Genomic DNA, 23,222 nt, shown 5'->3' on the forward strand with positions numbered 1-23,222 from the left:
TTTTTTCTTACAAAACGTGATATTTAATGAGCAGCTTGGGGCGGAGGGCCAAAAAAAGTTGACAATTGGTTTACTTAAACTATTACACAAAGCGGTTGAAACTTAAAGCGAATCCTAGGCGCCTATTTGATGTACTTGTCCATGAACTTTTTGTGGAAATCAGAGCGAAGGGCATCGTTAACGAAGTGTGTCTTCTTCTCGGGAGCAGAGCGGGCGCAGTTCTTGAAAACGACATCGTCATCCCAACGGCGCTTGATCTTTAGGTCGCCGCCAAGACCAGAGGCACGTCCCGCGGCCGATGCGGCGGTTCCAGGTTCGTAGTTGATCAATGGATTACCCGAGAGGATGTTCTCCATGCGGATGCGCTCGTCCTCCTGCTTCTTTTCCGACTCCCGACGAGCTGTCTCCTGCAGACGCTCCTGCTTGATCTTCTGAAGCTCGGCCAGCAGAGCGGCATCATCATCATCTGAATCGCTGTCCGAATCGGAACTGTCGTTGTCCAATGGCTCATCGGCGTCCAGATTGGCGGCCTGCTGCTGCTGCAACAGTTGCTGCTGTGCGGTGTCTGGCTTGGCGCGCTTTCCGACACTTCCGCCACCACTTGCGCCTGCATTGTTGGCCTCAATAGCCTTGCGCACAATGGAGGGCAGCGCTTTGCCAGAAGAGGTGGCTCCAGATCCGGAACGAGCTTCTCGCTCGCGTTCCTCCAACTCCTTGCGAAAGTCACGGTTGCGGATCTCCTCGCTGGTGCCCTGGCCAGCCTCCCTGTAATACAACATATACCGATTAAGATATCGTTAGCCAGAATATCCAAACTATTTTATATTACCTGTATTTCAGCTTGGTATGGCCTGGTAAATCGCGGCTGGAATATTGTTTGCTCAGCGCGCTTAGGTCCTTTTCACCGCGACCAGAGCCTCCACGGGCAGGATCGAATGTTGGTCGCGCAGCTGTAGTCATTTTAATTTAGCTAATTCTCAGATAAACAGTAAAATTCAATATAAAAAGATCTCTTAATTGCGTGTTTTTGGCTTGTTGTATCAGTGTGGCCGTAGGTTCATCATAATTAAAATACACACGCATATGGGGTATTCTTTGATTTTTACTTGACATCGGATATATAACATCCTGTTTAATTTTAGTCTAACATGCTTCGTTGTTTTAGTGACTGCATTGTTCTTTGTGCTTTAAAAACACTTTTTTTATTATATATGGCGTGGAAGCAAGAAAATGGAAATCGAAAATTTAACAGCATACACACGACTAAAATTTTTACAAATTAAGAGGTTTGAAACTTCGATATATAGATAGTAGCGGTTGCACGCATGTTAACCTCCATCTAATAGACAGCACTGCCTAAACAGCTGTTCGCATGGGTAGCATTGTTCTGGTAAACACGCGCGGACCGCCGCCGTTTTAGCCAAATAAATCCCAACAAGTTACTCCTTTCCGGAGCTCAAGCTCAATTTTGTGTTAGCCTACTAAGCACCTAGAAGCCCTCCCAACCCGATGGCCATGCTGGCCAACCTGCAAGCACATAGCGGCCACCTGTTGCGTCACAGCCTCCGAAACGGCAGGATTTGGCGGCGAAGTTGGGCAAGCACGGCGACTGGAAAGGATGCGGAAGAGGACAGCCTGACCATCGGCGATGTCAGTGTGCGACTGCGGAAGCCCAAGGATCCCCAGCTAGTTCCGCAGCAATACGGTGAGGATGAAGCATATAGGGATCTTAGATCTCCGGGCAGTACAAAGGTCAATTATCTATTGGTTTGCCGTAAAGATCCAGTCCATTTCATCATTATATCATAAGATTAGATCATCTTTGAGTGGGAAAACAGGGAGCAGATTTCTTGAGTAGTCCTTTTGTATCATTTATTGGTCTGAATCAGTTACCTTATCTTATCATATTTAAAGAGTGTTATATCAAAAAATGGTCAGAGTTCTTGTAAATAGAGACACTATAATCTCCAATGGAGAAAAAATATGGGATCGTAAAAGTGTTCCCCTTGAGTATTGCTTTAAGTAAAAGAATAATTAAAAAAGCAAACCTTGGAAAAAATCTCAATCCGTCAACAAAGATGCTCCCAATTTAATTTCACATTAACGAAAAGCAAAAACCGCAAAAGAGGAAAAAACAGAAAAGCAAATACAGCAAAGAGAAGTATTAACTAGATCAAAAGGAACTTTTCTGCTTATTAAAGGACACCCTAAACTCCAAGATGAAAGGACCGAACAAAAAGAAGCAGCAGGATTGGCTCAAAAATGGCCATGGAAAATTCACGCCTCTGGTGGATGAAAAGGAGTTCTTTGAGGTAACTAAAAAATCGGTTGACATTGTGTGCCTCTTCTATAACGTCGGTGACAAACGGTGCAAGATTGTGGACAGACACCTTAAGATCCTGGCCCCACAACATCCGGAGGCCAAGTTCTGCAAGGTGGAGACGAAGAAGGCACCCTTTCTAACCCAAAGACTCCTAATAAAGGAGCTGCCCACCCTTCTCCTGGTGAAGGACGGCATGGTCAAGGACTTCATCATCGGATTCGCCGAACTGGGCAACACTGAAAACTTTAGCACTAAGGAGATGGAGTCTCGTATTGCTCTTTCGGAGACCATCCAGTGCCAGGAAAATCAGAAGAATCCTGCGAATGTGGCAAATGGGATTGCCAAAACTACTACCAAACGCGCAAAGAAGACAAAACGTGTTGGTTAACCTCGAAATATATACTTTAGTAATTTCGGCAGCTTTTGTACAGATTATTTGATGTTATATTGGATCTATGAACTCAAAAACTGCAAACCCAAATTATCGTCAAAATCAATCTGCATAAGTTAATTATATTTCTACAAATTCTTCCTGGGGGAAAAATGAGATGCAGCTCACAAGACAAACTAAAACATTCGGCACGCTTACTTTCACAAATGAAACACCTATGTTAATATATTTGATTGTGTTTTCTTCAAACTATCAAGGATAGATCTATTAAATTTTATGTTCAATATAAATGTTTTTATTTTATGCATTAACTTCACTTTCAAGAGTTGTAAGTTCTATATAGGAGAAATTACTTAAAGGATTTAAAATAAGATCACTTACTAAAACTATCTCCAAATTCTAATAAATACTCTTTATCTCTATCCAAATCCTCAGTGAAATACGCTCCAGATGGCACCCTCCAGCTATCTCAGTCTGCCCTTCACCACCTCCGCTGGATGCTGCAAAAGGATGCCCTGCGGCAGGATATGTTCTTACTAGGACAGCCGGGTCCTCTGCGTCGCCAGCTGGCCATGCAGTTCCTGGAGCTCACGCAACGCGAGGTGGAATACGTAGCCTTGAGCAGGGATACCACCGAAAGTGATCTAAAGCAGCGACGTGAGATTCACGACAAGGCGGCCATCTATCACGACCAGGGAGCTGTGCGAGCAGCACTAAATGGTCGTGTTCTGGTTCTGGATGGAGTAGAGCACGCGGAGCGGAATGTGCTACCCATATTAAACAATCTTCTGGAGAATAGAGAGATGCATTTGGAAAGCGGCAAGTTCCTGATGTCCCCCGAGCGTTACGACAAACTCTTAGAGGTACGATTATCTGTAGACTTATACCTATCACCCTGATTATTGATAATCTCTTTCCTCTTTTCTAGAAACACTCACGGGAACAGCTGGACGAATGGGGACTGCTGCGCGTTTCTGAGCAATTTAGAGTAGTGGCCTTGGGTCTGCCCACTCATAAGTACAAGGGCACACCACTGGATCCTCCATTGCGCTCTCGTTTCCAGTCTCGCAATGTGACTACCTACTCCTATGGCGAGCTGTACGAGGAACTGCAGCTGGAGGCTCCTTCTGTGCCCGGCGAGCAGTTAAAGCAATTGCTCACCTTTGCCTTGACCCTGCAGCAGGCCGATCCAACTCTTCAACTGCCTGATTTTCCACTCCACAACCTCCAATTGGGTGTTAAGATGCTGGTAGGTAAATGTTTTTAAGATAAGAGATGCTCAATTTCAATATGGTTTCTTTCAGGAGGCTAATCCCTCACTGAGCCTACACGATGTGATAAGTCGTATCTATCCATATCAGCCCATGTTGAAGCCTGATCAAAGGAAGCGCGTGGAGGAGCTGCTCAAGAAATTGGACGTCCAATTGATTCCCAGTCAAAGCATAAAGAAAATCGAAAGTAATCCATCAGATAACTCCCAAATCCATATCAAATTGGATGATCTGCAGCTTAATTTGCCTGGAGGCGAAACTCCACCTGCTTCCTCTAACTTTGTGGATCTCCCACATCAAAGACAAGCCCTCGCCAGTCTGCTCCAAGCCTACGCGGTCGGGGATGTGTGCCTTATAGGCGAGAAGGGTGTGGGCAAGCTAACACTGACCCATGAACTTCTCCGCCTGCTCCAGCAAACATCAGAGCCAATGATGCTGTACGAGGACATGACCAGCAGGGATATTGTCCAGCAGCGCATTACAAGTCCCCAGGGCGATACTGTATGGAGGGATTCGCCACTGGTGAGGGCTGCCAAATCTGGATCCGTGGCCGTTCTTAACGGTCTGCATCGTCTCCACAAGAGCACGGCCAGCGTTTTACAGCGGTAAGTCGGTAATGGCTTTTATACTGTCAAATATATTTCAAGATAATCTTTCATTTTAGTCTCATCCACGATCGGGAACTGCAGTTGTGTGATGGAACAACTCTTTTGGCAGCAAATCGTTACCAATCACTGCTTCAGCAAGGATTCACGGAAGAGCAGCTTGGAAAACTCGGTTTCCTGCCTATGCACGAGTCCTTCCGCGTGGTGGCTCTGGCTGAACCCCCTCGCCACGGTGGCGGACAGCCTAGTTGGCTGACACCCGAGCTTCTCAGCCTGTTTCTTTACCAGGAGCTGCGTCCGTTGCGCCAGAGCGAGGAGCAAGAACTGCTGGCTCAGCTCTGCGGTGGAGACTTACCTGCGGGAATGGAATCACTGCTGAAGCTAGCCCAACTTCTGAGGTCATCACAGGATCCTTTGCTGCAAGGACTCGCTGGTACCCTGTCCACCAGGCAATTACTCAAATTGGCCCGCCGTTTGGCTGCCTATCCGCAGAGTGAGCTGAGCGATGTCCACGAAATGCTGCAGAACACATTCCTGGCCAGATTTATGCCGGCCCTTTCAAGAAGTGCCTTAGAACAGGCCATCCAACAAGTGGGCATCAAGCCCCGGGATAGCAAGCCTAAAAGCAGGAAGAATCAGATAGCTGTAGAGGATAACTCCCTGAGGATTGGCTCCACCCGCTGGCCATTAGGCAATCCCACCCAGGCGCAACTATCCAAGGTACCCAGCACCCTGTTCTACGAGATGCCGCAACATGTTCAGCTGCTGGAGCGCCTGTTGCAGGATTACCTCATCGGCGAGCATCTCCTTCTGGTTGGTAACCAAGGAGTAGGCAAAAATAAGCTGGTGGATCGCCTGCTGGAACTAATGCAACGGCCCAGGGAGTACATCCAACTGCATCGGGACACCACCGTGCACAGCCTGACGCTTCAGGCGACGCTCAAAGATGGCCAGGTGTCGTACGAGGACAGTGCTCTGGTCCAAGCGGTTCGATCTGGTCACGTTCTGGTTGTGGATGAGGCAGATAAGGCTCCGGTAAATGTCACCTGCATCCTGCGAACTCTGGTGGAGAGCGGCGAGATGGTGCTGGCTGATGGTCGGAGAATTGTGCCACCGGGAGCCGGCGGAAGAGTTCCAAACTCTATTGAAACCCATCCCGATTTCCGTCTAATAGTATTGGCCAATCGTCCGGGCTTTCCCTTCCTGGGAAACGATTTCTTTGCCGCCCTCGGTGACGTTTTCAGCTGTCATGCCATCAGCAATCCCGATCCAGATTCGGAGATCTTCCTGCTGCAGCAATATGGTCCCAAGGTACCCATAAAAACCCTCCGCACCCTGGTTAATGCCTTCGGTGAATTGAGAACTCTTGCCGACGAGGGAATGCTAAACTATCCGTACTCCACCCGCGAAGTGGTAAGCATTGTCAAGCACTTGGAACGCTATCCGGAGGAGAACATGTCCGAGGTGGTGGGCAATGTGCTGGACTTTGATCGCTATCAACCAGAGGCTCTGCAGCAGGTAACCCAAGTGCTGGCCAAGCATGGCATAGAATCCTACGCCGAGGAGGAGATCCAGGCCATCAGGAAGCAGAAGACCTTGCAGGCATCAGTGAAACGGCACAGTGGACTGGGCGTCTCTGGACCAAAGTTTGGCAAACTGGATCCCAAGAACGAACCGCATGTTGGCGGTAACACGTGGGCGGGCGGCAGTGGTGGACGTGACACTGCTGGACTGGGTGGCAAGGGTGGACCCTTTCGCCTAGATAAAGGCCATAAGGTCCATCAGCTAAGCGACGAGGAGAAAGCCGATGTACCGGAGGAAATCAAGCGGGCGGCTCGAGAAATGAACCGCAAGGCATTCGAGGACAAGCTCAAAGAGATTAAGATGTCCGCCCACGACCACAAACTCTATGCCCAGTTCAGCGAACCCAATCGCAAGCAGGTGCAGCAGCTAAAGGCGGTCCTGGAGGCCATGCAGACAAAGAGCAAGGAGCGCCAATGGCAAAAGTACCAGACTCACGGCGATCTGGATGACACTCGACTAGTGGAGGGCATCACTGGTGAGAAGAACATCTACAGACGGCGGGCGGAGGCCAATCCCTGGGCGGATCACGTCCAGGAGAAGCCTAACCGACTTAAGCTGGTCGTGGATGTTTCGGGTTCGATGTACAGGTGAGTTTGGGGTTGATCTTTGATATTATAAAGATGTTACACATAAAAATTGATATCACTCAGGTTCAATGGCTACGATGGACGGCTGGACCGTCAATTGGAGGCCGTAGTGATGGTCATGGAGGCCTTCGAGGGCTTTGAGAAGAAGATCGTCTACGATATTATAGGTCATAGTGGAGAGGGCTGGGAGATTCCATTCGTGACCGCCGGCAGTCCGCCAAAGAACGACAAGGAACGTTTTGAGGCCATCCGGATGATGCACGCTCACTCACAGTTCTGCTGGTCCGGAGATTCCACGGTGAAGGCGGCGCGGGAGGCCTGTTCTACGCTAGGTGCGGAGCAGGACTACGACAACGCCATCGTGGTGGTCCTCAGCGATGCCAATCTGCAGCGCTACGGCATTGCTCCCAAGGATCTGGCTGTGGCTCTTAAGCGAGGCGAACCGAAGGTCAAAGGCTACGCCATATTCATTGGCAGTCTGGCCGAGGAGGCCGATGAGTAAGTACTATTCGGATTAATATATAGTTTAGGTCGAAAATGTCATATACTGTTTGGAATTTACATTTTTATTAGAGAGATGATTAACTCTTTGATTATTTTCCTCCAGAATCAATGCTGAAATGCCAGCGGGTCAGAGCTTCGTCTGCATGGACTTAACCAAGCTACCTCACATCCTGCAGCAGATCTTTACCTCGTCGCTGCTCTAGTGCAATTTTTAGATCCCAATGGATCGATTATTTTAAGTTTATGTTGAACACAGTGTTGATAATTCCAATTTTAGTTAAGCCTAAATCGAGTCTATAGATTGATTTTTGTGTAAAAACAATAAAATGTACAGCTAAACTGAGAGATTAACTATCGATCTTAACCGATTTCAAATTTCATTGCATACTTACGAGGGCAGGAAAAAGATAAAAACGTATGTTTTGCATTTTTATTTGTATTGTTTATTAATTGCCTTGCTGTTTATGCTTGCTATTTGATTACTTGTCATATAATTTACAAATTACATAAGTATTCAATACAAAAAAAAAAACAATTTAGAACTCGAGGACTTCTCTGGCAGGGGTTTCTCTCATTCTGGCGGGGGTTACGGGGAATACAAAAAAATAAACAATTCGTGGTTTTACATTAATTAAATTTGGTATAAAAATCTAAAACAATTTCTTCTCGTTTTTCTCTCGTTACATTTTACATTACACGTTTATTTCTCTCCATTTTTGTTTTGTTTTTGTCCTTTTTTTTTTTGTTGTTTGTATATGCATTTCTGTATTTATATTAAATATTGTTGCAAATTCATGAATTAATGTGTTAGCAAAAAACGCTTAAATATACGTGTGTATAATATATACTCTTGATCCGTAATATAAGGTATGCGAAACAGCTGGGCTGGGACAGCGAATAATCTGTACTAAAATCTCTGCAACTGGAAGTCTATATAATTTATATAATTTTTGAAATGCTAATTAAAAACGGAAGAAATCGAATTTGAGAGTGTCCCAGAAACTTATGTCGCACACCTTACTGCATAGTCTATACAAGTTTTGATCCTTGCAAATTCTCATGATCTATGGGACAGGGAAGAGGGTCGGATTCGGGATTGATCGGATCGCCTTACACATGTATAATTCTCTCGATCGATCGCGTGAGTGTCGTGTATATAGCTAACTTTCTTACAGATATTATCGCTATAGAAATTTGCCATTTGCATTTTGCATAAACGAAACGGGCCAAGAAATCGAACTAAAACGAAACATGCCTTTGAATTGGTCTAAGAACACACACACTTGGGGATCGGTATAAAAGCTAAGTTCACTTAAAAACATAACAACAAAGTTGGGGCCTATGTAGGCAAGCAGGCGTACGTAGTCGGTAGTTGGTAGTTGGTAGTCTCGAACCGAAGAATTATCATGCGTTATTACACTTATGTACAGGAAAATCAAAATTGATTTGAATTGGACGACATTCAAGTTACACGGGCCGAAAATCGCGGTTCCAGATTAGGGCTCTCTCTCTTACAAATTCTAGTTAAATGAGGAAAAAAAAATACATATAATTCCCATCTGGGGCGTTTAATAACCGGCGGAGGACAGTGCGTTTCGTTGCTGTAATCAGTGATTTGTGAAAGTGAAAATGCCATTTCCTTCTAATCATTATCCTGAGTAAAAAATTAAGTGGTTTGAACTTATAGAATGACTTCGAATGAAACCTTAGATTGTTGAATAAAGGAATAAGGACTATAGCTATACGGCCACGAAACGCACTATACTGGGCCAGAAAGTAAACCTTTCGCTTCACTGGTCTGCGGAATGGAGAGGAGGGAGGTAGTTCTTACAAAACGGGTTTCTATTTACAGATTATGATAGATTAGGAGCTGCTTCGCACACAACCCGTAGCAAAGATCTTCGACTCTCTGGATCCTCTAAATTCGCCAGCACGCTATATAATCTCTGTATTCTAAGCACAAATCGGTTCCTCCTCCTTCTCCCTCCCTTCTTCTTTATCTATATACACAAATGACAAAGTTCTCTGCACCTGGGCCCTGACGTAGCATATCCTATATACATTATATGGCATAAATAGATATAAATTTATAAAGACTAATGTTAAACACACACATGCAGACACAGACAGACGCACAGACAGCCACACACATACACACAAAGACGTACAAATTTTGGCGATTTTCAAGTTGATTGCAAAAGGTTTCCATATATGTGTGTACTATATGTATGTATAATAGATATAGCAGATCGGCAGGGCGAATACAATGCGTTCTTACTGTTCTATAACCATGTAACGCACTGTATTTTCCCACTTGCTCGTTTTAGTTTATCTCATATTCTCTTCAACTCCACTCTATTTTCTCGTTTTTCGATCATATATATGTATAAAAAAACGTTAAAAGTATAAATAATTTGTTTTGAAATCCGATCATGTAAAACGTCTTCCAAAGTGCATTAAAAAATAATCATAAAAACAAAGCATAAAAATTACATAATAAAATTACTTAAGATTTAGCATAGCTACAACAGCAGTGCAACTTATATACACACACATCTGGTGTAAATAGCTCTATTTAGATACACCTTTAGATGCTCTCTCAAATCATTGGGTTAAAAAAAAGTCGGTCTAGTTGTTGTTCCTAGAAAAAGGTTGAAAATTTGCGTTTGTTCTGGTTCTGATTGTGGATATTCTGGTGCGGATGTTGGTGATGCTGTTGCTGTTGATGTTGTTGCTGCTGGTGATGCTGCTGCTGGTGATGATGTTGTTGGTGGTGCTGATGGCTATTGGTTCCTATTCCATTGCCTATCGGTTTCAAGGGTAGGACAGGAACGCAGGCATAAGCAGCCGGCTCTAGTTGGGCATTGTAAAACTGCCCATGCGGCTGTGGAGCGGCGATGGCAACTGGAGCAACTGCAGCAGCTGGAGCAGCGACTGCTGTCCCCGGAGCTTGGCTGGCGGGTGGCATCAGGAGCACGGGCACCACCACGGGTTATACGGAGATCTCGTAGTTCATGTCGTAGATGCTGGCTCTATCCGGAGTGCCCGAATTGGAGGCGTTGTTCTGCATCAGATGACCGCTGCCACCGCCACCGCCTGCCTGTTGATTGTTACCCACTGATCCGCTGCCGGGGATTCCACCGTTCTGCTGCTGTTCCAGCGACTGCATCTCCATGGAGTCGGTCATCTCCAGGGCACGCACAAAGCTCATCGGGCGCGTAGGCGTCTGCTTTCTCTTAATCTGTGGCGAGGGCTGCGTCTGCAAATTGCCCCCGCCTGCATTTCCCAATGGATTGGGTGGAAATACAGCAACTCCACCGCGTAGGGCCGGCTGATAGCCACCGCCTACGGTGGCAGGATTACTGGCCGTCACGCTGGCCAAACTGCCACTGCTGCCGGCTGCACCAGCCGCTCCTCCTCCTCCATAGCGCAGAATATAGTTCTGGCCAGCTCCGGACACTTGTGGCATTGTGGTGGGACTCGTCGGATTGGAGCGATGATATGATGCCGCTGCCGCTGCCGCCGCCTGTTGTTGTTGTTGCTGCTGCTGCTGCTGGATAGCATAATCCTGGAGTCGCGAGTGCGTCATGATTAGCGGATGGGCTCCTCCGCCCGCCGTCATGTACTGGGCGTGCGGCATCACTCCAGCGGATGCTCCACTGCTGGCCAGCGTGCCCGCACTACTGCCAATCCCACTGCTGACTACCTGCTGTGCCTGCTGCTGCTGTTGTCCAGCGGAGCTTGTGAATCCCGGGGACGTGTCCTTCCACATATAAACACCGCGCTGCGGACTGCCGGCCAGTTCTCGTATGTTATCCACCGTGTTGTTGGACCTCGCGTAGGACAGCTCGCCGCCAGCCACACCACCTCCGGCACCCTGGCGCACCAGTTCGCCCTCGGAGAGGAAACGCCTCTGTGGACTACCGCCGTAGGCCGCCTGCGCTAGAGCGGCATGCTGCGGATGCGCCGCATGAACCGCCGCCTGCTGCTGTTGCAGAGCTGTAGAATAAGAAGTATTAGAATAAGGATCACTTTTTGCCAGCTGAATTTCCTCAATCCAAGGACTGGAGACACTCACCTTGCTGCTGTTGTTGGTGCTGCATGAGGACGCGCTGCTGCTGGAGAAGCAGTTGCTGCTGCTGCTGCTGGATGCTGGGCGCCTGTGGATGCTGAGGCGGCAGACCGGTGGTGTACTCGTAATAGGCCGCTGCTGCTGCCGCCGCCGCTGCCTGTTGTTGTTGCTGCTGCTGCTGCGCCACCGCCTGAGCGTTCAGTCCGATGAAATCGGGGCGTCTGGGCTGAGTAGGCGTGCCTGGGTTAGATCTGTTGGATGTACACACAAGTCGGGAATTAGTTAAAGACGAGTTAAGCTTAACAAACACATTCGTAGTATAAAGCATGCTGAGAGAGCGAGAACAAAAGCTGCTGCAGAGTTAACGCCTGGATGTTAGAACTTAACTGCTCGGTTAACTGACGGTTAGAAAAACGATAGCGATCGATGAGCGAGAGACAGAGATATAGTGTTTGTTCTGATCCGATCTGATGTGAGTGAGATTATGGCCTTAAGACAGGGGTTAAAGCGACAAATTGGTGTCGAGATCGTTTAGTAACAGAGGACAGTTAACGACACACAAAAATGCTTGCAGACTGTACCGATTAACTAACTTGCAGTTAAAATCAATGAGTTTAGTAATAGGTAAAGCTAAATGAACATTTTTTTATTGTCCACCTTAACCTTTTTCAACAACAATCCGACGTCAAGAAAATACATTTACCACTTAGTTTAAAATTTACAATAATAAAAAAGTTAAGTGTTAAAAATCAGTTAATATAACGCAAATCGATGACCCAAATTTGTAGTTTTTTTTATTAATAAACTACCAACACATGAACAACTAGGATTAACTAGGATGGTGGATGTGGGATCGACTTAGATCTCTGGCATGAGAACCTTCGGAGCTGGCTTTCCTTAGTACTTCTTATAGCATCTCTGGCTTCTGGCGTCCGCGGAAAGCTCCTCCGCCACCGGCCAGTCCCATGGTTATGGTGCCCAGCAGCCCACTGTTCGCCACCCGCTGGACAAACACAACCACTGTGCGCGGCACATCCGATCGCACCACCTGCACCACCAGATGCAGCATGTTGACCACACAGTAGAGCAGTCCGCAGAGGAGAATCAGTGGTGCTAGCACTAGTTTGGTTTGCACCGAATACCGGCTGGTGTCCTCCATGTCGAAGAACTCCCACAGATTGGCATTGCCTAAGAAACGTTTACGTAGACCCACCGCCTGGTTTTTCAGCCAGCTAAAGTACCAGCAAAGAAAGAAAAGGGCATGGGAGACCACGCAGCCGAGCACCAAACCGGTAAGCGTGATGTAATCCATCTTGGAGATCACTCCGTCGCCCGTCGTCGGTTGAATCAGTTCGCTTCCATAGGCCCTCAGCAGGGATTGGGCCAACATCCAGCTCTGCTGAGAGGTTAGGCCACTGGTCTGATCCTCGGAGCACTTACTGCTGTCCTCCAGCTGAATCGATTTGCGCTTGCGATGCGACTTCTTTTCCCGCTTGAACAGTTCTCGATCTTGTTTTTTCTCTGGAGGATCTTCATGCTCTTCTTCCTTGTTTTGCCAATCAGTTGAGATGGAAATGTTGAAGTTAGATTTCTCATCTGTAGGTTTTACCTTGGAAAAGTCCAACTCTGGTCTCCTGGACATCCGCACGCCTCCGTTCATCAGCGAGGCTCTGTCGCCCAAAGTCACCCGCTTGGGCTGGACTCCCTTTTGCTCCGGCCGCGAGGCACCACCATCTCCGCCAGCGGATTCAATTTTTGATTTGGCCACAGAGTGACTGGAGACACCAGTCCCCATTCTCTCCTGGGAGCCACCACCTCCCCCACCTGCCCTCAGCCTCGAAAGCTGCCTCTGCGGCGGCGGAGGCAATGGTAGCAACCCACTCATCTCGTACTGCAGCCCATTGAAACTGAATTGCCGGCGAGCGCGTAACTGCGGTGCAGTGGCCACCGAAATGGGCAGTGTTTTGTCCACCAAATTCAATTGCTTCTGATACTTCAAATCCTGCCGTTGTCCTTTGCTCATGGTGGCTTCTTTTTGTGGTCTTCTGTCAACACTAGGAATTTAGAGATGGCTCGTTCTTCCTCCTTTTGAGTAAGTTTATTCCCCTTGATTTATTCGAAATATACCTCCAAACTTCCCAGATTTCTTAGAATTTCCTTCGATTATTATAGATATCTCATTCGATCTCCTGCTTTTCCTGTGACTCCGCTAATATCTATCACTTCTTGGTTGAAACTTACGAGAAACAAGGTTAGAGAGCCGAATGCCAAAAGAGAAGAAAAGGTATACAACAATTTTTCTGGATTTTGTCCCGTTTTTGAATGTGTTCTGGAGAGCTCGATTCTGAGTTCCGTCCTAGGTGTACTATACCCTGTGTATCTGGCTGTCTTTTTGACAATGCCAGTTGGGCGGCAGCAACGATCACTTGGATCACATTTAACTATAAAAAAAAAATAATTCTAGATTTTCCTTAATTCTAGACTCACCTAACAAATGATACGTTTTAAGTAAAAGCCTCATATTAAGTTAACATTTTTGAAAGCCTTTTCTTATACCTTTCTTTTTTGTAAGAACTTCATTTTATCTTACCAATGAAGTTATGTTAGTTTTTCGAGTTAAAAACAGATGAGAACCCTACATTAACATCATAGTAGGTTAGGGGTTACTTAAAAAAAATTATAGATCCTGCACCAGAGAAGAATCTCTTCTTTAATATAAAAGGCACTTAGCCAAAAAACCACAAAGATGAGAGAATGTCGAGGAATGGAACATGGTCGGATGGAATTGGAGAACCTGAACCGCGGGTTAAATGCGAATGTGAGGGGGTGAGAAGGTATTAAAGGCAGACGCAAAACAAAAACGGCAACCAAAATGAACGGAAACGGAAACAAAAACGGTAAGAACGAAAGAATGAAAGCGAAAACGAAAACGGAACGAAACGAAAGAAAGAAAGTAAAACTCACCTCGCGCGGCAGAAAGAAAGTAGAAGTAGGTGCTTAGTAGAAGGTCTACGGAATACGATTATTCGGTTTGCGATTCAGTTTACAGTTCGATTAACGGTTTACAGGGTGCTCTTGCTTAGTGGTTCGCGAGTGGTTCAAGTTCAAGTGGTTGCCAGTGGATCAGTGGTTCGGGTGAAGGTTGAAAAGAGAACGAAGAACGAGCGGAAGAAAGATACGACGGCGACAACGAAGGTTCGAAACGGTTCCGGTTTTCGGTTCAGTTAACATTTTGTTTGCTCCCCATCTGCATTTCGATATCATTTGATCCTGTTTTTCGGGCTTAACTTAGACATTATTTCGTACTCTTTAACATTATTTATTCTTCTCTTTTAATAAACTTATAAGGTATTCGTATGATTTAGTTTTGTTTCTTGGGTTCTTTCTGTTGTTTCTTGTTGGACTTCTTTGTTTTGGTTTTTCTTTAAGCTAAGCCTAGGAATTAGTACTGTTCTCAGAATTTGAGTATTGACTACAGCGACCAAATCAACACAGATCACACGGAAATCAAGGAAAAGAAAAAGGGGGAAAAAATAATTAATTAGTTTTTAAGATGGGTGTAAAAAGGAGCCGAGAGCGAAATGAGTGGCAAAAACAATCAAATGGATGAGAGGGGGAGGCAAAAGTGCAACATATATATATGGGGTTTATAATTATATAGAAGCGGGGTTATCGACCCACAGGGCATCTCTTTCCTTTTCGTGTTCTATGTCTATCCCGTTTCTTTCTACTTATCAAGCGGTAAGTGCGAAAGGGAGAACGATAACGTGGAGTTTCCCTTTCTTATGGAATCTTACAAATCCCAGGGCATTTACACATATATATATATATATATACATATATATATTTATTAGATTTTATCATAAACTTAGTGCTTGTCCTTTCCTATCTCACGCCTACAGGAAAATTACGCAAGGCGGCGAGGTAGCAAAGCAAATAAACAAACAAACTAACGGTAAAGCCAAAGCTCAAGGTGTGGGCTCATCAAAAACAAGTCAACTGAGCAAGCACTAAACACACAGTCGCGAAAATTCGCGCATACACACACACACGCACACTCAGAGATCACACTTAACCCTTTAGAGCCCTTTAATTTGCAATACTTAAGATTAAGGTTTCATCGATAATTACAAATAGGAAAAGGAAAATGAATTTGAAACTAGCTTAGTGAGTTTTCTAACTGTGGAAATTTGTGTTTTAAAAGTGAAATTTATGAATACAATTAACTTTAATTTTGTAGCATAGCTTAAGGCAAAAATAAATAATAATAAAAAAATAATAAAATTAAACATTTGGGAAATCTTGATCAAGAACATAAATCTTATAAAATAAGCATTAAAAACTATAATTCGATTTTCCATTATGACTTGATCTACTTAGCTATCTTGTTCTAAAAACAAAGTTGGCTTGAGAGGGTTAAGCTATAGAAGCGGCAACAACAAGAGCAAAAACAACAACGACAACAGCGAGGGGGCGGGTCAAATTGGGTGGTCAACTTGGGGACCGTGAAAATATATATGGCACAGGAAATGGGGAGCTGTAGGCGCACTCACCTTCGCACTGGACTCGCCATCACGAGGGGCGTAGCCACGCCCAGCGGCTTGATCCGCTGCTGCATTGTGGGCGTGGCCGTGGTCGTCGCGCTGCGTTGATTTTGTGCTGCCACCGCCGCCGCTGCTGCTGCCGCCGCCAGTGCCTGCTGTTGCTGCTGCTGCGGCCCATTGACACCGACGCCGACGCCATAGCCAACGGGATGGTCCGGCGATAGGGCGTCACTCGTATAGCCCCGCTGTGGATCCAGGCCCCTGGGAACATACGACAGGCAATGGTAAAAAAAACAAATATCCTTTGATATGCAATGTGTATTTAAGGACTTTAAAAAAATCTACGATAAACTATACTCAGGAGTTTAAAGAGAGAAAAGTAATAGGAACTAGGAAAGGCTATAACGTATTGGCTAGATATCAGGAATTTGTAAGCCCATATATATACATAAGTATAAACACGATATCGAGTGGATATTTAGGGCACCTCGTTATAGGGCAATCAATTAACTCTGTCTTTGAATAATGTATGAATATTTGTTCCCGGAAATCGAGAAAATGCGTGAGCCATTCGATTCCCCCTAACAGCAAATAGCAAATAGCTGCATTAAGTGCACGACGATGGGACTGAGGCTAAGGCTAAGCAGTTAGCCATGGCTAATTAACTCACCTGGGCCTTGCGTGCGGACTGTGACGCGGATGATAGAGACGCATGTGGCGCGGTGAATCCCCGCCGCCTCCTCCTCCACCGCCGCCTGTGGATACGCTGCCATTCAGACCGCCAGTGTCGCTCACCTGCGGCAGGTAGAAACTGGTTGAATTATGCCGCTGCAGTGGCGGCGTCGGTTCGCAGTCCTGACTTTGGGAGGCAGGCGGTGGCTCCAAGTCGGTGTCGGAGCACTCTCGTCCAGGTGAAAGCTGCGATATCGAAAATCAAAGGATTAGTTATCATTTGCCAAGGATTTGAGGAACAGGCGAAAAAGAGATGAGATTGACACAGACTTATGCCTACATTTAGTTGCGATCATTTCCAAAAATAACGAAAAAAAATAAAATAAAAAAACACACACGAGGATGGAAAATAGAGAAAAACTGGACGGGTTAAAGTTTCATTTTCACACATTCGAATAGGTTTTGATTAGGAAAAATTCAATGAGTTTCAGGAGTTAAACACGCATAAATCACATTTAATACAAATTCACACAAAACTGTGATCTTTAGGGATGGTAATTAACTTTAGAGCTGCCACAAAATATATTATATTAGTTAAGAGGGATTTGAAGTCTTTAATGATTAAGAAACCTTCTCTTGAAGAGAGAGGTTCATAGCTTCAAGGGCTTTACAATCTTTAAAGATTTTAAAGTCCAAGAGTCAATCTATAGAAACCAAATCAAAAGACTTCAAATCGCTCTAAACATAAAGATATATTCCGTGGCTGCTCGGAAATGTTTTTTTTTTTAGATTCGAAATAGTAATAAATCCTGTGAAAATGAAAACCGTAACGGAAAAAGACAGAAATAAAGGAAAATGAAACAGAAATATGAACACAAAGTAAGAAAACTGACGAGGTTTTTCGGGTTGGGGGAAGGATGATAGTGGACAGTGTAGTTTGGTGGAGTGGGTGGGGTGCCTCCTCCTTCTGGCCCCCTCGCTCCCAGCTAATTAATTGTAGTTAAACGCATACTGTGATGTCCTAAAGTGGAAAGTCCAAACTGGAAATACTTTCCGCAAAGAGTAATTAACTTCAGAATCAAGAGTCAGCAAGAAAAAGTGTGGAAAAGTCACAGATGAGAGAGAGAGAGAGAGAGAGAGAGAGGGAGGAAAACTCGAAAAAGCACTGCGTAATGACATAAGTTTCCAAAACAATAAGATAAACGGAATGAAAGGATTATAATCCCAGTGAAAACTGTTGAAGTTTGTGCCCCAATTAAATTTTCTTGTGGTAGCCCTAAAGCAATGGAAAATTGTTGAAAATACAAAAACTGAAGTTTTCTTTTCTTGTTGCAAAAGTGATAATCCAATCATAGCAAAATAAATACTTTTTGAATTCCAAACTGATCTGATAAAACATACTAATCAAAGATATATCCCAATTATTCGAATTAGTTTGTGTGAAAGAGAGTTGGAGAGAAAGGGAAAACTGGACAGATAAAGAGACAATCAAAGAAAGAAAGATAGATAGAGGTGAAAGTAAAAAGGTTTTGGCCAGAAAGGAAATCATAATATGAGTATAAATTTAAATCAATGATTTTCCGGGGCAAGTCAAAGTCAATCAATCGATCAATTGATTAATAAAATATCCATAAATTAAAAATTAAATTTTTAAGTTTTAATTTTTGTTTTTTTTTTGGTTTTTAATAACTTTTACCTTTCTCGGTGCTTGCAGTAAGTGTAGTTTTTGGTTTTGTTTTCTTAAATCTTTTGCTGGTTTATTTGGAGATGCGACCAATTCTTTTCGATATAAGTATGTATGCTATATACTTCTATATATATATACTGATATAACGACAGCTCTGGGCGGCATATACAAATGATATATATACGCAGTAACGGAAACGGAAGGGGGGTTAAGGTGCCCAGCAAAGTGAAAAACGAGTCAACAAAATAGTTAAATAGGAAAATAGGGAAATGCAGCGCAAATAATAGCGGGAAATGCAGCAAACTTATAAACGCCAACTCAATAAATCCAACCGCATGCATGCAAAGAGTGGGGAGGTGGGTGGGGGTAATGTTCTTAAAGCCAAGATAATTTTTTTTATGAAATAAGAAAAATATAAAGTAAAGGAAAATCTAGCAGAGAAATGAAAACACCGCTCCGGTAAGTCCGAAGTTTCTGATTTTAAATTGAAAATTACTAAGCCTTCCACTTTTCCCAGTTTCCCAGCTTCCCAGTTGATTGCATTGTGAAAACTTAATCTGCAGCAAAGTGATTTTTAATTGGTTTTTTTGTTAGGATTTGAGGGTCAACAAGGGGGACTTTTCACTGGTTGCTTTTCTAACGGTTTATAATTTTCTGCACAGATAGATTTAGGGTTTATTTAAGTTTTTGTCGGGATTATTGTTGATTGGAAATTCCTTAGTTTTTCCAAGTTGATTGGTTTTATGTTGCAGTTGTAAAAATAAAAGTACAATTATATAAAAAGTTCTTTGATTTAAAAAGGTTAACAGACGGACTTCAAGTTGATTTAAGAGGAATTTGTTTTAATTTAATATTTTTATTTTTAATTCAAAACAAAACTAAACAAAGCAATATCTATTGATTGTCTTAAAGCTGATTTCAGTTTTATACATTCATTAAAAAAAACAAAAATATATACAAGGACACAGCTATATTTCATCATATATTCCGAGTGTCTGTCCGGCAGAGCTTTCACTGTATTTTTCATGAGATGTCAAGGGCAGTGGAAAGCAATTACAATGGAGAGGGTGACAAAAACGTGGTGGGGAAATGGAAAAGTTTTGAGTGGGTGAGCGTTGCTTTCTCTAAATGGGTGTGCATCATTTGGTTTGCTTGTCCTTCAATTAAACGGGCGTGGCACTAACTAACTAACTAGCCTCCCTACCACCCACAATTTGTATTTTACTTTTTGTTTTAGTTTTTTTTTTTTTGTTTCTTTTTGCCAGGAAAAGCGAGAAAATAATAATAGTAAATGCAGCTGAAGAAGAAGAAGACGAAAAGGAAGAAGAAGAAGAAGGACATGGAAGCGGCAGCCAAAAAAGTTTTTGCAGTGCAGTGTGGGGGGGGGAGGTGGGTGTAAAGCGGGAAAATGAGATTGAAGGATGTGTGTGTATTGTGGAGCAGCAGCTGGGAAAAGCGGAAAAACTTTTATTCGCCCACGCAGCGAACGAATAAAAACAACAAGAACAACAACAGCAACAATACTTCGGAGATTCCTCCGATATACAAAGCTCTCTACAGATTTATATATATATATATATATATGAGCGGTATACATATATATGTTTATATTTATATCGATTTTGTAGTTAATTAGTCAAAGCATTAAGCGGGTGAGGGGGCGTTTTTGGGGGGGGGCGGCTATTCAAGGCGGTTATTATGGGATTACAGCAAATGATAAATCATACGAAGTGAGCAAAGGAAAAATCTAAAAGAAAATCATAACCAAGAAGTAAGAAGTAAGAAGAGCTCATGAAAATCAAATGGAAATTGTTTACATTGAGGCGAGATGAGAAATGAAAACAAAATCAAAAACATAAACATAAACAAACAACTGTTAACGGTTACAATTACAGTTAAGTAAACACAAATTACGATTACAACAACATTAACTAAGCCAAACAACAACAACAACAATAACAACAGGTGGCTTTAGCAATCGCTCGAAGAAAAACAAAGTTTACCCCTTTGATTTCTCGGTATTTAACTTTAATCAACGAACTAATTGCAATTTAAGGAAAGCAATTTTAACTTTGATTATTTCCAAACTTTAATTTAACAACAATTTAAGTAATTAGAAGTCTTCAAGAGCGCTTGCCGTTGCACCACCTCCTGTGACAGACTATGGGGGGTTATTAGATACAAATAGATATAGGATACATAGATATATGTAATAGGAATCTGAGTTTCGCATAGCAACTGCTTCGCTTTTCTCGGTGATATTGCAAAATCTTGTTGTTTACCCACCTTACTGTAAAGCGTTGTGCTGCCCGACCGTTGATTATAACCATTGCCCTCGGCCATATAAGTCTTTACCTGAATTCCCCGCTTCTCGCGACTTGCGTCGTAGAAGGAGCGTGGTGAGTACTGCACCGCAGTGCCGCGCATACCGCCCCCGCCTCCCCCGCCGCCAGCTCCACCGCCGCCGGCCGCTGCAGCTGTACCATTGCCGCCAGCCCCGCCCCCGGCGCCCGTCTGCTGGCCGCTTCGGTCGTTGCAAATGGTACTGATCGCCTGATTCTGCACCTGCGATCGCCGCGAGGCGTACTTCTTTGGATTCAGTAAGCTATAAAGATAGGAATATAGAAATTGGATTATTAATATATATAAATTAGGGGTATTAAGAGAAACTGCCTCTATATACAGGGAAAACAACCCAATATAACATTCTAAAAATGTATGAACGCTTTTTTAAGAACTATAATAACAGGTTAATAGCAATATAACCTTGTTTAACATGAAAGGACCTTTAAGAGGACATTAAATAAAAACCCCAAACACCTATACCCTTTTAAAATAATATGATAATAGTATAGAATTAATGCCATTACAAGATCTTTGTAATTATATTAAAATTATAATTATTCTATGGAATCTATGCTAACTAACCCCTGAAACCAGGGGTGCTCAAATTCATCTTACGGTACTATCTCGAATACAAGAAAGCGTGCACATATTTAGTGACGCTTTAGTGTTGGTTTGCAGCTGTGCACTGAGAGAAAAAAACGTATTATTTTTGCTAACCAATTTATTACTCATTTTACTGGCTCGCCACGTAGTCCACCACGAAATAAACTCTAAAGTGCAAACAGAAGTTATAAGGAATGAATTTCAGTGCAAGTGTTCGAGGATAATCCAGGAAAAAACAAGAACAAAATATATTACAGTCAGTAACGGAATGAGGTGGAAAGAAGAAAACGAAAAATTCTTAGTGAGATAGCAAGGAGTTCGAGGATGATCCAGGAAGAAACAAGAACAAAATATATTACAGTTAGCGACGGAATAAGGCGGAAAGAAGAAAACGAAAAGTTGTTAGTGGAATAAAGCTGCGAGCACTCAAAGCTTATGGACGAGCAAGGTCTATGCAGCGAGCATTTACAAAAACAAATGAGCACTCAGAGCATAGGCGTTGAGCAGCCCTGATCTAAAACCCATAACTCAAAGTCCCTTTATAGACTTTTTCTTAAGACTTAAATCGGAATATATTGGGAAAACCCAAAACTCTGGTTCTAACATATCATTTTCTCTGATAATGAAATTTTGTGGGAAACTGTGACACATTTCCTATATATAACAAGAATTAAAAATGACTAGCCCATCGTGAAAAGTCATTGATTTAACCATTAATTGTGAAATTTACAAAACAAAATGAGTCGGTCATGTATATATATATATAGTACTATAATTTTAGATAATGAATTTTACATTGTGGTCATTTTATATTCTCGCATTTTATGTGTCATTTGCGTTACATAACTTTACGAGCATTTTATGTGGTTTATAAAGAAAGATAGCAAAAGACTTTGAGTTTAGCTTATTAAACTTTAAGAAACTCTCAACTTCTTTATAAGAAATAAAAGAGATTTTAAAATTTAATATTATCTACTGTTTCGTAATAACATTTCCCCTATGAAAGCGTAAACTCAAGATAATTGCCCATCAAACTGTGAGTTTACAATCTACGATACTATTATTTCACTTTAGTCAAATTGCCTCCCCGAGGACATGTAATTTGAAGCCAATAATTGACAGTCCAATTTGTATATTTATTATTGTTATTTCCGCATGCCCAGTGGCACGGTGGGGCCTTCTTATGACGACCTGACTCACCTGGGATACTGAGGTCCGAACTGTGTGTAGCAGCAGTTGTGCCAGCAGCCACGCGAGAACGGATTGTAGCCGCCCTTGAACTTTCCCGTGACCTGTTCGTTGGTCGTTCGACCCCTTGACACCAGGACCATGTGGAAGCCGGTCAAACCGAAAATGGGTATGGCCAGAATGGTAACGAGGCCCATCAGGATCATGCTGTATATGGAGAGAGTTAAGGCAAACCAAAGGGTGTGGAATATATAGACCTGTCAGATCTTAGATGGGGTAAAAACTACAACCTTACTATAAGATACCCTAAAAAATCTTTAAAACGATCATAAAAAGGGAAATTAAATCTATAAGCTAAGTTTTTTCTTTGATATTTGTAAAAGGATACGCGACAATGGGCGCCGTGTCCTTGATGTTGGGCATTATCTTCAGCACATAGACCAGGCACAGCGAGAAGATGCTCAGCATGTGAATGGACAGTGAGACGAGGAAGAAGAAAAAGAATCTGTAGTTCCGCCGGCCGATGCAGTTGTTGACCCACGGACAATGATGATCGAAGGTCTAAAAGGATATAATGATGTTATAGATCGAAGATATATGTATATATATTATAGATCCAAAAACTAACCTCTATGCAGTGATTGCAGACAGAGCAGTGGGAACAGCGTGGCGGGCGGTAGAACTTACAGGTGACGCACCACTTCATCTTCACGGTGATGCCGTTGATCTCGGCATTCTTGTAGAGCGGGGCGCGCAGTTCTTCCTCGCAGTCTTCGTCGGGCGAGGCTAGAATGCAGTCAAGTTTAGGCCGTGACGACTGGCTTTGGCCCCTGCTCAGCACGCTA

At 43.5% G+C, this 23,222-nt stretch overlaps 5 protein-coding genes across 11 annotated transcripts in view; 2 read left to right on the top strand and 3 right to left on the bottom strand.

Annotated features, from left to right (window-relative positions):
* Window positions 1–1,045, bottom strand: LOC108103112 (protein CWC15 homolog). Its single transcript, XM_017208480.2, has 2 exons — window positions 830–1,045; window positions 1–765 (listed from the first exon to the last, which is right to left on the bottom strand). The coding sequence occupies exons 1-2, from the start codon at window positions 958–960 to the stop codon at window positions 123–125; spliced, it is 774 nt and encodes a 257-aa protein (XP_017063969.1). The 5' UTR covers window positions 961–1,045; the 3' UTR covers window positions 1–122.
* Window positions 1,046–1,367: 322 nt separating this feature from the next.
* LOC108103101 (von Willebrand factor A domain-containing protein 8) lies at window positions 1,368–7,608 on the top strand. Its single transcript, XM_017208466.2, has 7 exons — window positions 1,368–1,705; window positions 3,150–3,577; window positions 3,643–3,963; window positions 4,019–4,590; window positions 4,650–6,761; window positions 6,825–7,259; window positions 7,369–7,608. The coding sequence occupies exons 1-7, from the start codon at window positions 1,510–1,512 to the stop codon at window positions 7,466–7,468; spliced, it is 4,164 nt and encodes a 1,387-aa protein (XP_017063955.1). The 5' UTR covers window positions 1,368–1,509; the 3' UTR covers window positions 7,469–7,608.
* LOC108103105 (thioredoxin domain-containing protein 9-like) lies at window positions 2,061–2,974 on the top strand. Its single transcript, XM_041819389.1, has one exon. It carries the CDS (start codon window positions 2,220–2,222, stop codon window positions 2,709–2,711), a length of 492 nt encoding a protein of 163 aa, XP_041675323.1. The 5' UTR covers window positions 2,061–2,219; the 3' UTR covers window positions 2,712–2,974.
* Window positions 7,609–7,685: 77 nt separating the features above from the next.
* Window positions 7,686–23,222, bottom strand: part of LOC108103102 (neurogenic protein mastermind) — a 34,747-nt gene continuing 19,210 nt past the window's right edge. The window contains exons 4-11 of one of the 7 annotated variants that reach the window (XM_017208467.2): window positions 23,006–23,163; window positions 22,766–22,938; window positions 22,390–22,584; window positions 20,527–20,845; window positions 16,552–16,799; window positions 15,891–16,142; window positions 11,344–11,588; window positions 7,686–11,264 (exon numbers count right to left, since the gene is read on the bottom strand). In XM_017208467.2, the coding sequence (XP_017063956.1) occupies window positions 10,258–11,264; window positions 11,344–11,588; window positions 15,891–16,142; window positions 16,552–16,799; window positions 20,527–20,845; window positions 22,390–22,584; window positions 22,766–22,938; window positions 23,006–23,163 (2,597 nt within the window). In that variant the 3' untranslated portion in view covers window positions 7,686–10,257. Of the gene's footprint in view, window positions 11,265–11,343; window positions 11,589–14,301; window positions 14,810–15,890; window positions 16,143–16,551; window positions 16,800–20,526; window positions 20,846–22,389; window positions 22,585–22,765; window positions 22,939–23,005; window positions 23,164–23,222 lie in introns of those variants that run through there. The other 6 variants (XM_017208470.2, XM_017208469.2, XM_017208468.2 and 3 more) reach the window with 6 other exon arrangements.
* LOC108103103 lies at window positions 12,110–13,782 on the bottom strand. Its single transcript, XM_017208472.2, has one exon. It carries the CDS (start codon window positions 13,358–13,360, stop codon window positions 12,245–12,247), a length of 1,116 nt encoding a protein of 371 aa, XP_017063961.1. The 5' UTR covers window positions 13,361–13,782; the 3' UTR covers window positions 12,110–12,244.

This window comes from Drosophila eugracilis, unplaced genomic scaffold (genome assembly GCF_018153835.1).
Source record: "Drosophila eugracilis isolate 14026-0451.02 unplaced genomic scaffold, ASM1815383v1 contig_649, whole genome shotgun sequence".
Classification (NCBI taxonomy): Eukaryota; Metazoa; Arthropoda; class Insecta; order Diptera; family Drosophilidae; genus Drosophila; species Drosophila eugracilis.

What these genes read in the sequence shown, in the direction of transcription:
- LOC108103112 (XM_017208480.2), bottom strand. Translation starts at nt 960, where the DNA reads ATGACTACAGCTGCGCGACCAACATTCGATCCTGCCCGTGGAGGCTCT. An exon ending in CATACCAAGCTGAAATACAG is followed by an intron (nt 766 to 829) that starts GTAATATAAAAT and finishes GTTGTATTACAG; the next exon opens with GGAGGCTGGCCAGGGCACCA.
- LOC108103101 (XM_017208466.2), top strand. Translation starts at nt 1,510, where the DNA reads ATGGCCATGCTGGCCAACCTGCAAGCACATAGCGGCCACCTGTTGCGT. An exon ending in GCTAGTTCCGCAGCAATACG is followed by an intron (nt 1,706 to 3,149) that starts GTGAGGATGAAG and finishes CCAAATCCTCAG; the next exon opens with TGAAATACGCTCCAGATGGC. An exon ending in CTGGCCGAGGAGGCCGATGA is followed by an intron (nt 7,260 to 7,368) that starts GTAAGTACTATT and finishes ATTTTCCTCCAG; the next exon opens with AATCAATGCTGAAATGCCAG.
- LOC108103105 (XM_041819389.1), top strand. Translation starts at nt 2,220, where the DNA reads ATGAAAGGACCGAACAAAAAGAAGCAGCAGGATTGGCTCAAAAATGGC.
- LOC108103103 (XM_017208472.2), bottom strand. Translation starts at nt 13,360, where the DNA reads ATGAGCAAAGGACAACGGCAGGATTTGAAGTATCAGAAGCAATTGAAT.